The 12,419-nt window shown below is 37.7% G+C and overlaps 4 protein-coding genes across 4 annotated transcripts; 2 read left to right on the top strand and 2 right to left on the bottom strand.

Moving 5' to 3' along the window:
* Positions 1-253: 253 nt before the first annotated feature.
* LOC117637731 (pentatricopeptide repeat-containing protein At3g07290, mitochondrial) lies at positions 254-3,141 on the bottom strand. Its single transcript, XM_034372715.1, has one exon. The coding sequence runs from the start codon at positions 3,090-3,092 to the stop codon at positions 381-383; it is 2,712 nt and encodes a 903-aa protein (XP_034228606.1). The 5' UTR covers positions 3,093-3,141; the 3' UTR covers positions 254-380.
* Positions 3,142-3,413: 272 nt separating this feature from the next.
* On the top strand, positions 3,414-7,953 carry LOC117638021. Its single transcript, XM_034373106.1, has 3 exons — positions 3,414-3,557; positions 6,653-7,014; positions 7,158-7,953. The coding sequence occupies exons 2-3, from the start codon at positions 6,655-6,657 to the stop codon at positions 7,677-7,679; spliced, it is 882 nt and encodes a 293-aa protein (XP_034228997.1). The 5' UTR covers positions 3,414-3,557; positions 6,653-6,654; the 3' UTR covers positions 7,680-7,953.
* LOC117638621 lies at positions 5,040-6,378 on the top strand. Its single transcript, XM_034373716.1, has 3 exons — positions 5,040-5,498; positions 5,592-5,692; positions 6,075-6,378. Exons 1-3 carry the CDS (start codon positions 5,040-5,042, stop codon positions 6,376-6,378), a joined length of 864 nt encoding a protein of 287 aa, XP_034229607.1.
* Positions 7,954-8,945: 992 nt separating the features above from the next.
* On the bottom strand, positions 8,946-11,932 carry LOC117638243 (chloroplast envelope quinone oxidoreductase homolog). Its single transcript, XM_034373378.1, has 4 exons — positions 11,228-11,932; positions 10,636-10,777; positions 10,214-10,305; positions 8,946-9,768 (listed from the first exon to the last, which is right to left on the bottom strand). The coding sequence occupies exons 1-4, from the start codon at positions 11,291-11,293 to the stop codon at positions 9,079-9,081; spliced, it is 990 nt and encodes a 329-aa protein (XP_034229269.1). The 5' UTR covers positions 11,294-11,932; the 3' UTR covers positions 8,946-9,078.
* Positions 11,933-12,419: the final 487 nt, after the last annotated feature.

The following is a 12,419-nucleotide window of genomic DNA, read 5'->3' as shown; positions in this document are numbered from 1 at the left end:
TTGGGATAATGTTGAACAAATTGAAAGTCAATCTCCATGTTCACATCAATAAAAACATTAAAATCAGGAAATTTGCTATTTCCATAATCATGAGGACAGAGCAAATATGAAAAACTAAATGGTGTTGATAATTTACAAAATTTGACTTCATGAAGTCCACTCTTACAATGGTTAGAGATTTTACAAAGTTAGTACTGAATTTCTCTCTCTTTAATGATAAAAAAAAGATATCTCAAATTTCAAATCCCTAGTTTAACCAAAGAAGAAAATTTCTAATCCATAGCTGATGAGGATGAGCACCATTGTAGAGAACAACTTAAAATCTGGTATCTGCATAAGACCAACTGAAGCACTACCATATCTGAAAATGACCTAGGCTGCTAGATAATAGGCCTCTCTCTGCAACCCATTTGCTCAATCAATTTGAGAATGTCAAGGCAATGCTCAGGTTCCTCTTTCTTTACTAGGATCTCCAGATATGGTAAAACTGCAGCCTTTTCCTTGATGTCATTGTGTCTTAATAGGTCAGAGAACAGCTCTTCACCTTGTTCAGCCCTGCCTTCACTATAAAGACCCTGAATCACTGAACAGTATGATGAAACAGATGGAACAAAACCATGGTTCAGAATTGTTTTCATGAAGTCCAGACAGTGATCATATTGGCGTTCCTTGCAGTAGCTGTTGATGAGAGCACAAACAGCCTTCTCAGGAAGCAGACCGCGTTTTAGTAAATCTTTGGTAATCTGATCTGCTTCAGCAACTCTTGCCTCCAGGCATAAACCCATAACAACAAAGTTGTACAAATCTGTTGCCGACCCACCACATCTTTTGATCTTTTCTTCAAGATGGAAAGCATGTTCGATCTCCATATTCCTAAAAACATGTCTGGAAATGCAATCATCATTAGTGTCCCTTGAAGGTAATGTTCTAGCATCTACAAAGTTGGAAGAACTAACAGATCTTGCTTCTTCCTTAGCCTCGCTTGACAAAACAGAACCTGCAAGGAGCGCAGAATAGATTCGAGTGCTTGGTTGATAACCTTTTTGAACCATAACACGCAGAATCTCATAGGCATGATCCAACCTACCAACATTAACAAGAGCTTTAATTAATACAGTATATGTAATGTGGTTTGGAGGTATCCCGAAATCAGACATACTAAAGAGAAGGATTTCAGCTTCCTCCACTCTTCCATTTTGGCAGAGGCCATTGATCACAACGGTATAGGTGTAGACATTTGGAGGGCAGCTAGTCTGCCTCATCCAATCCAACATTTTCAGTGCACAGGTAATCTCACCAGTTTGGCAAAGCGCATTGACTAATATTGTATAAGTCACTACAGACGGAACTGATCCATACTTTAGCATCTTCCCCAACATTGCCTGCGTTGCATGCACCTTATCAACTTTGCTGAGAACATCAAGAAAACAATTGAATGTGTGTGCTGTTGTCAAGGTCCTCTTCTCTACCAGATTCCCAAAAAGCATTGATGCATTTCCAATTTCACCAATCTTGCAATAACCATCAATAAGAGCTGTCATAGTAACTTCATCAGGGGAAATACCCTTCTTTACCATTGAACCTAAAATGCTGATTGCATGCCCTGGTCTCCCTTGTTTACAGATCCCATCAATTAAGGCAGTGAAAGAGAAACAATCTGGTTCAAGACCACATGAGCTCATTGACTTAAATGTTTCAAAAGCCAATCCAAGTTGGCCTTCTCGGCAAAAGCCATCAATTAAAATATTGTAAGTTACTCTGTTAGGCAACAAACCATTATCAACTACTCTTTTCAAAAGAAACATGGCTTTGTAAGTTTTATAAACTTTGCATAGCCCTTCCATGAGCTCATTGTAGGTACGAATGTTAGGCTTACATTGTCTTTTCTCCATCACACCAAGTAGCTCAAAAGCAGAAATCACGCGCCCTTCTTTGCAGTATCCATTTATCAGTGCATTGTAAGTTACTGTGCCAGGAAAAAGCCCACCTTTAAGCATCTTTCTAAACATTGCATTGGCCTCCTCAATCTTTCCTTCCCTGCATAATCTATCAATCAATATGGTATAAGTATGAACATTAGGTTTACAACCCTTTGAAACCATCTCATCAAGCAAACCTAGAGCCTTATCAGTCGACCCAATGTCACACAAAGCCTTGATGAGTACAGTATATGTACGAGTAGTCGGCTGGCAGCCCTTCACACTCATCTCTTTTTTCAGATGAAAAGCTTCATCAAGTTTACCAATCTGACAATAACCATGAATCAATATGGAGTACGTCACGGAATTAGGTCCACAGCTACCCCCTTTAGACATTATATCAAACACCCGGGAGGCCTCCCGGAGATTACATTCTCTACAATTACCCAACACTAAAGAAGTACAAATATGAGTGTCCAACTGAAACCCAAGTTTTAAAACCATGCACAAGAACATTTCAGCAGATTGCACAAACCCATTCTTGCATAAAGCATTAATTATAGTCCTGTAGTCAATAACACCAAGAAGAAAACCATTGTCTACCATTCTTTTATACACCAAGAATGACAAAAACCCCAAATCCAAACTAGCTAAAGACATCAAAAGACTACTATAACAAGGATAACTCAACCAAAATCCAATCTTTCGCATATTATCCAATGCCTCCATCAGCTTTAGAATCTCAGGCTCGCTATTACTAAACTCCTTGATTAACAAAATTATGGCTTCTTGTGTAATCACATACAAATTGGAAGAAGACACCATCAAATTCAACAGAAGAATTCTATTATCAAAATCATAACAATAAGTAGAATGCTTGCAAACCCACTTGAAAAACCGTACCCCAAGTTCAATGTCGTTGCCGTGAAGCTGTAAAACCTTGGTAGCTGCATATGGGGCCATGTGAGAGACCAGTGACTTAAGAAGATTGTTCCTTTCCCAATTGGGTTGCTTAAGAAAAGCTGATACTCGAGAGGTTGTGTCATCTAAGCTTTCTGGGATTGCTTGGCTGCGTGAAGATTGATATGAGACTGAGGAAAGCGAGGGAGGAAGTTCAAACAAGTAAGGAGCTCTCAAGAGGACGTTTAGGACCTTATTTGTGCGAACCAACATACAGAGACTGAGGAGTGAGATGAAGATCAACTATTTTTCAATTTGCAAACTGAAAATAAGGGCTGTTTTGGAGGGACGTCTTCGAGTATTTCAAAAAATATATATACCTTTTTCTTTTTTATTTCTGTGAGCCTCCTCCACCTAGAAACCCTTTAGCTTGGAGAAGAAGAACATCTTGGGCATGTTTGGTATGGCTCACTAAATGGGACTGTGCTATATTGGACCTGAAGCCCATGTTTGGTTAGCAAGGGGACTAACTTAAATGGGATAGTAGAGTCCAACAATTAAAAAAACGCTTCCTTCGGTCTCCTTATACAGCGAAGCTCAAAATGGGTTCGCAAAATAAGCCCTCGCTATATTGAACACGCCCGACTCTGCGACTCCTTCTCTGGGACTCCATCTCTGCGACTCCTTCTCTACGACTCCGTCTCTGCGACTCAACCTCTTCTTCGAATCTTGACGCAGGCAAGTTTTTCTGGTCTTTCCCTTTGGATACCTCTCTTATTCCTTCTTCCATCTCTTGATTGTGACTGTCTCCTCAACAGTTTTGATTGTGCTCTGAGAATCTCTCCTTCCTTTTCTCTGTTATTTTCTTCTTCTCTTCTCTAATTTTCGTAGAATCTGTAGTGACATATGTATACATGATGTTAATTGGCAATTAATTTGCAATTGGGTATTTCAGAAAACCTAGAAATTCAGAAGTAAAGTAGACTTTTGGCATGAATCTTGAGTTTATTGAACTTACTGTTTCAGTTTGTATATGTCATTTAAAAGAGCAATTTATCGCATATGACCTGTTTTTTCAATTTTAATTATTATTGGGCATCAATATTTGAAGTGTATATGTCATTTGACAGAGCAATTTGCATCCTGCATGAATATCACTTTACGAGCAATTAGCAATCTCTCTGCCATGATTTGTGTTGATCATATTCGTTGCGTTGGCAAGTTGAACATGGTTAGATTCAGCTTTTTCATAGTTAAAATATTTGGAAATAAAAAGGTCAAAAAAGGCCAAGTACTTCAGAAATTCTGCATCTGTTTTCTGCAGGCCTGTGTGTTGTTTGTGTAGTGATGATGATTTCTTGACTTCTTGTGATGTGTGTTGTGACTTCACGTGTATTTTTAATTGCTTGTAATAAGCTTAAAAGTACACTTAGTTTATCAGTTCTTTTTCCCCCTTGATTAGTACACGGTCAGTTATTTAATTAAAATGAAAAGAGCATCATCATCATGTCATTGTTGTTATATATACATATGCAGATAAATACACAAACACAATTACACAAATTGCTCTTTGCTGCGCATCTCACTTCCAAACCAACCCCACGCAGAAGCAACAATGAAAGATTTAAAACAAAGTCCATTTATATTTCAAACATCATAGCAGAAAACACTATACAGTTTTTGGTTGATACAGAATATGCTCATATAACTTCTATTTGAATCTTTCAATATGCTTTTGGTTTTACAGTTTTTGGTTGATACAGAATATGCTCATATAACTGCTATTTGAATCTTTCAATATGCTTTTGGTTTTACAGTTTTTGGTTGATACATAATATGCTTTTGGTTTTACAGTTTTTGGTTGGAGAGAATCTTTCAATATGCTTTTGGTGTTAATCAGCAACAGCATCTTTTGGCCAAAAGTGAAATAATCCTAGAACTTTTTTCTTCATATTTGTTGTGGTATTAGGCACACATTGGTTGATAATTTTTGGTCTATGGGGTGAATTTTCCATACTTTGCGAATGGTATTAATTATGGCTTTGCATTAATTAAACTGTTTCTATTTGCATATATGAAACTTTTTGTGTTCAATTTGGGGTTATTTTACTTTCAGTAGGATTGGTTAAGTGGAATAATTCTTTTCTTTTTGGATTAATAGATATGGATCAAAGACGAATGTTGTTGTTATTATTGTTGGAGATGTGGCATTTAGAGACCATGTGTGCTTGCACGATTCTTGTGCTTATGATGCTAAAAAATATGAGAAGAAATCGAAGACTTTTAGAAAGACGTTCCCTCAATAACCGTTCGTTTGTTAGACATGAGAATCGATTACGTTATTTGAACAGTATATTAGGCAATGATAGAGAATGTGTGAGTGAACTAAGAATGGATTTAAAGACATTTGGTTTATTATGTGATTTGCTTCGCACGGATGGAAGGTTAAAGAATGACGGTTTGGTGACTGTGGAGGAGCAAGTATGTATGTTCTTGCATATCCTTGCTCATCATGTTAAGAATCGTACTATTAGAAATAGATTTGTTCGATCAGGAGAGACTATTAGTAGGTACTTCAATTCCGTGTTACAAGGCATTTTAAGATTACAAGGTAGCCTATTGAGAGTACCGGAACCTGTAGGTGATAACTGCACAGATCATAGATGGAAATGGTTTAAGGTATGTTTATTATACTTTGGCTTTTTTTTCTATGATCTGTGCAGCATATAAACTTAATGAAAGTTTACCCTTTTTTTTTTTTTTTCCTAATAGAATTGCTTGGGAGCACTAGATGGAACATACATTAAAGTGCGAGTAGCTGAAACCGAAAAACCGAGATATCGGACTAGAAAGGGAGAAATTGCAACAAATGTGTTGGCCGTTTGCTCACGTGATATGCAATTCATATTTGTGTTGCCGGGTTGGGAGGGATCCGCATCCGACTCTAGAGTCCTTCGAGATGCCATAACTAGGCCTAATGGATTAAGAGTTCCTACCGGTAAGGCCATTAGCTAGTGTCCACTTTATAAATAATTAATAAGTTTATACAATTACCACACAATAATAGGAATTGACTTCTTTTATTTTTAATTTTTGGTTATTAGGTTATTATTACCTTGTAGATGGTGGGTACACAAATGGTGAGGGATTTCTCGCACCATATAGAGGAACACGGTATCATCTATCGGAATGGAGAGAAGGAAATACACCTGTAAATCATCAAGAATATTTTAATATGAAGCATGCTAAAGCAAGAAACGTAATAGAACGTTGCTTTGGGTTGCTAAAAGCTAGATGGGGCATACTAAGGAGTCCATCTTTTTATCCAATAAAGACACAATGTCGAATAATTACGGCTTGTTGTCTTTTACATAATCTCATTAGGAGGGAGATGTCTAGAGATCCACTAGAGTATGAAATAAATGAAATTGAAGAGACGGAAAATGTGATAGAAGGTGATATGGTTGGCACCATTGGAGCATCGGATGAATGGACTACTTGGAGGAATGACTTGGCGTTCCAAATGTATAATGAGTGGCAAGGAAATGCGAATAACTAGCCAACTCTTGTTATTTATGTTTGAGTTCTTAAGGTGTTTTCTTTTTTATGTGATTGTAATTTGTATTTGAGGCATGATAATTTGGCCTTAACAATGTATTGATTGTGGTATTAAAGAAAATTTATCAATTGGTTTGCTGATTTTATTTTTCATTTTGTTTTTAAGGTTATGTGATGTACTAAAGAAGAATCATGCCTTGAAATAAAGTTATGTTTTCTTTGCAAATTCCAATGATTGATTATGGTATTATTTTATTTGTGTTGATTATTCTTAGGGATGGAAAGTGAAGGTAACAGTCAAAACTTTGAACAAGGAAAGAAAGGAACTAGGCGGTCATGGTCCAAGTTTGAAGAAGATTCGTTTTTGACCGTGCTAGATGATTTTGTGGCTGCAGGCCAACGCTGTGAGACTGGTAGTTTCAAATCAGGTACTATGGTCCAAATGGAGAAGGCTTTGAATATTAAATGTCCTGATTCGGGGCTAAAGGCATGCCCTCATATTGAATCCAAATTGAAGAAGTGGAAAAAACAATATAGCATAGTCTATGACATGATAAACACAAGTGGATTTGCTTGGAATGATATAAAAAAGTGTGTTGAGGTTGACAGTAATGATGCATGGGAAACTTATGTGCAGGTACATGATTATATATTTTTGCTATTTTGCTTACATTATGATGTCAAGTGGGTTTGATGAGTGTGGATTTTAAACTTTCTTTTGTTATTATTATTTCTTTAACATATTGAAAATAAGCTAAGTGGTGCCTTGTTTTATCATAGCACCACAAGGAAGCAGCCGAATGGAGGAGCAAACCATTTCCTTTGTTTGATAGACTTTCTAATATCTTCGGAAAGGATCGTGCTAACGGACAAAGAGCTGAAGCCCCCGCTGACATGATGGAAGAGCAAAGCAATAATGATGTTAATGCTAGTGATAATTGTGTCCAGGAAGATGCATCTCCTATGTCTTTAAACATAGAAGGAAGCCAATCTATGAACAGTCAAAATAAGAGGAAAAGAGCTACAAGCTCAAGTGATGAAGAGAAGATTGTGACTGTATTGGAGAAATTGTTTGAAGCTTCTGGGAAAAGGATGCAAATGGTGACTGAGGCTATAATAAAAGGTAATGAAGATCGATCTGATATTGCCAAAGAACTCAAGAGAATGGGATTTTCTCCTTTAGATCAAATTACAGCACTAAAACTCATTTTGGAGAAGCCACAAAACATATCTATATTCATGTCTTTGGATGATGATATCAAGAAAGTGTTTGTTGAGCAGTTGCTTAGTGACAATGCTTGAGGACATGGCCTAGCTAAGTTTGATGCATCTATCTTTTTGGAAACACCACAAATGATGGATTGATAAGATTGGCTTCATTTTGGAAACACCACAAATTGTATAATATTTTGCTAGCATTAAAGCCATATGGTTCATGGTTGTGGGGCTTATTAGTTTCATTTTGAAATTGTGGATGTTTATTTGTATGTATTAATGGTAGAATTGTGTGTAGCGAACTAAACCTCTAATTTCTGAGTCATGTAGATGACTTTGGCATATATGAAAAATATCTAACTTTTGCATATATGAAATGTACATGTGAATTTGGTTTGGAGGAAAAGAAATGTATATTGTCAATTTGGTAATTCTAATAACAAAAAAACTTACATTTAATTATTTAACAATTATTATTTTTAAATATAAAATAATTATTTTTTAGTCCCACACAGTACCAAACATAGGTCTTCACTATTTTTACAATCCAGCTTCTTAGTCCGACGTAGCAGCATTAATAGCTTAGTCCAATCCGAGCTAATCCAAGACAGTCCCAGGATTTAGTCCAGTCCATGACAGTCCGCCGTACCAAACGACCCCCTTCAGTACAATTTTCTGGCTAATGGGCTTGTCAAATTTGGGTCATATTGAACTCGGGCTTTACTTAATAGAACAATAGCCCTCCTCAACTTGGGTCATGCACGTTTCGTGACGTACCCCGTAGTTTAGATTAAATTAAAGTATAATGTGTTTATATATGTGGTTGTGTAGTTTAGATTAAATTAAAGTATAATATGTTTATATATGTGGTTGTTGACTGTATTGCTCACTGAAACTACAATCTAGACTTAGGTGTTTGTTTTCATATGGCTCCGAGCTGGATTGGCTCTAGCCTTGTTGATGATTTGCTCGGAGTCACTAGGACTCGGTTGGTCTGTAGTGAGTAGTTGCTGTGTGTTCTTGGGGTTTTACCCCCCAGTTCATCCACACACCAAAAAAAAAAAAAAAAAAAAAAAATCTGTTTTCCCATGTTTCTTTATTTTTAGTGTCAAAGTTTGTAATTACTCTTAAATATATTGTTATGTTTTTTTCAAAACAAGCGATAGTCTAAACTATAAGGAGATATGATTTCTCAAAAACTCTATCAAAGTGTCATGGAGCCTCGAACTTGAGACCATTAGTCTGCAAGTCAATGCCCTTTTTCACTGGTTAGACCTTGTTGGCATATTGCAATGTTTTAGTACTTTCTCTTTTAAGCAAAAGCTCTCCAATCTTGTTGACCACAATGCAAAATGAACAGGGAACTCAAAGCATCATCATTTACAGCAATATGGTAGCAAGAAATTATAACCATCACTGGATGCATTAATACACAACCTTCTCATTTGGCTACATAAATTTGGGCAGTTCCAAGCATGGTATCAACCTAAGGCTCCACAATTATCTTTCCAGTAGCATGCCCATCAATGCTCTTAGCCCAAGCGTCCTCTGCCTTGGTCAGGGGATACTTTGAGTCTATTATTGTCTTGAGCTTCCCTTCTCTCACCAACTTTAGAAGATAATCCAGGTTCTGAGCCTTGGGAGATAAGAGCAGTGGCACCAGTTGCTTCTTGGAAAAGGTAAGTTTTCCCAAAGCAAAGTTCGCTACGGCACTGAGGCCGGGAGTGATATCTATTACCTTACCATTTGCACTCAAATTAGGCTCAAAAGTTGACCAAGGAATGCCAGTTGCACAATGGATCACAGCATCATATTTTCGACCGGATGGACTCTTCAGAGTTGCTCCTTCTGGGGTCTTGTAGTCAATAACCTCATCAGCACCTAGGCTCTTGACCAAGTCAAGGTTACGAGCTCCACAAGTGGCTGTCACATGAGTGTTTCCGAGCTTTGCTAGTTGAACTGCATAGAGACCTACACCGCCAGAAGCAGCTGTGATCAGAATGTTTGCTTGCTCACCACTTCCATCAAGCTTGATCCCAGCAGATTGGATAAGGGCCTGGTGAGCAGTGAGACCAGCAACAGGTAATCCTACGGCAGTGGCTGCTGAAACTTCAGGTGGCCTTGCAGCAGTCAAGCTTTCCTTAGTCACGGCAAGCTCAGCTAGTCCACCTCCATTCTAAAATTCAATATCCATGAACAGACGAAACAGACAAACAGGCTAAGCATGTATCAATTAAATGAAGCATGACATATTATAAGTGAGACATTCTACCACCTGGATTTCAAATTCAGCGCATTAGGAATGGTTTCTACATGCAAAATTTCAGTTTCATGCCAACTGTAATGACACTAGGGAAAGAGGCACAAAATACCGACGAGGGGTTACTGAGGGTTTACAGACACAAGGATTCTGGTGGATCAATGGATACTACTTTACAAATAGGTAGAAAATTATTCATAGATGTTTTATGGAAAGAAAAGCTATATTATGTTCTGAAGTATATACAAGTTCAAGTGAAATGGCGAACATTTTCATGTCAAGTGAAATGGCGAACATTTTCATGTCAAGTGAAATGGCGAACATTTTCATGTCAAGTGAACCAAAACATATGGAAACTTACAAGAGGGTTAACCATAGCTACAACTTTGTCACCAGCTTTGAATTTTTTCACTCCTGGTCCTACCTGTACAACCTCTCCTGCCACATCAGTACCTGTTCCAAATTTCAACAAGGAATATCTTCAGTCAACAGAACAATACTCAGAAAAAGATGGTCCAGTGAAAGTTCAATACATTAGGTTTTAAATCTCATCAAAGAAAATGCATACTCATTCCGTCCCAAAAACACAAAAAGGCTACCCCAGATGCTATTTGGACCAAATGAATAAGAAAACAGAACATTCAAATGCAAATTATTAGCATGGTAAGCGTTTACGGAACACTTAATATAATATTTGGAAAGCAGCATAATTAAAGAGGTGTAAACATGAAAAGCACCCCCTAGACAGCAGAGTGTCTCAAGAAGATAGCAAAACCAAATTACCAGGTATGTGTGGAAATCTGCGAGGCAACAATGGCCACAGCATGCCTTTCTGAACTTTCCAATCAAATGGGTTTAGACTAGCTGCCTCCAATTTCAGCAACACCTCATCTTTGTTTGGATTGGGAATTGGAATTTCAACATGCTGCAATTAGCACCAAAATTGAGTGAGGGCCAATGACTTAACAATAATATGTTCTTCAATGCATAAACAAATTGAATGTTTCCCAAGTACAAAAGCTAGTCTTGGTCATTCTCAACCACGACCTCAACCCCTGCCCCCTCCTCCCCCCTCCCCCCTCCCCCAGCAGAAAAAAATACGGAAAGGAGAAAACTCAGAAAAACCTCTCCCTTTATGTTTTCCTTCTTAACATTTCAAATATTCAATTACTCTTAACAATAACAAGTACTTGAAAAAGGACCCATTATGTCACCTGCCCATTTCATTACAAGGTTTGGACACCATGTGAAAATGGGTTTCAATTAATTTTCTTATAGTGGAAAAGGGTTTTTCTTCAAGGACAATCAGAGAGTATAATTCAAGAGAAACAAAAGAAAGGAAACTAATTTGACAGAGGGAAACCAAATGAGTAACCTTTAAGCCAGAAGGTCCTCCACCGTAGCCATCATACTGAACCGCATGCATAACATTTTTCGCCATGGCCTCAGTTTTGTTCAGAAGAGTCGACAGAACTTGAAGCTCCTCTCAGATTTTAAGAAGTAAGCTTGGGTGCACCGTACACTACTGTGAGACATGTGAATTGACTAAATAGCCCACGTCTATCGTGGAACAAACTCATACATATGTTCTATGTCACCCGCAATAGAGAAAACGTGTCATCTATAAACGCATTCACTTCTCTTGACCATCAGAGTAACAGGAAGACTTTGAGTTATCTTGTTGATGAGGTTGTGCGACAGGAAGATGAGGTGGAAGAAATAGAATTGTTAGCGGCGGGATGGTGTCATAATATAAATACACATTGACCACAATGGCGTCGTTCCGTGCCTCACAGACTTCAATCTGGCTCGTCGTACTCGGACTTTCCAGATTCTGATCGTTGTGTGGGCTTCGCACAGCTGGTATCATTGCTGCAACATTCGGCATGGCCAACTAGTGGCTCGTCCCTTCGGAGGGTTTGCTTCTGAATCGAGCAGCCAGGTACTTTGGCATGAGAGGAAGAGGATGATTGCCAAAAGTCCCACATCGACAAAATAAGTGATCAAGGTTGACCCCACAGACCGAGATCCCGCCATGCCTCAGTGTGCTGCCTGAGATGGGAACTCATCACACAATCACTTTTTCTCTCCAGCTCCTCCCATTTTCAACCTCTTATTCTTATACAAGTACTAGTTTTCATTTATTTTTATTTTTATTTTTGGCTAGGAACAGAGTTGATTTGTTTCATGATTCGTAACGCTTCTGCTTTCTATTTTCTTATTTATATTTCATTTTTGCTAGAGTCTCTAAACTCATATTACTTGCTTGGTGACTGATCTTTTTTGAGAGAACCAAATGAATTACTGTGAAATATAATCAACATGAAAATGAACAATAAATCCAAACCTCATTATTTACAACATTGATTCATGATTATAAAAAAAACCTCACATTAGTGAGATAGTTTTAGTTTAAGAGTATTAATCCTGCATTTGAGGTCATAAGTTTGATTTTTCCTCCCCAATATCGTTTGTATTAAAAAAAATTAAACAAATAAACAAACCCCATAATATTATACGGGTTAATTGCAATTTTGGTCATTGGAGCTTGGCTCGAAATCAATTTT

The sequence above is a fragment of the Prunus dulcis genome, chromosome 8 (genome assembly GCF_902201215.1).
Source record: "Prunus dulcis chromosome 8, ALMONDv2, whole genome shotgun sequence".
Classification (NCBI taxonomy): Eukaryota; Viridiplantae; Streptophyta; class Magnoliopsida; order Rosales; family Rosaceae; genus Prunus; species Prunus dulcis.
The sequence above is the reverse complement of the archived record's forward strand: the minus strand, read 5'-3'. Positions and strand labels throughout refer to the sequence as shown.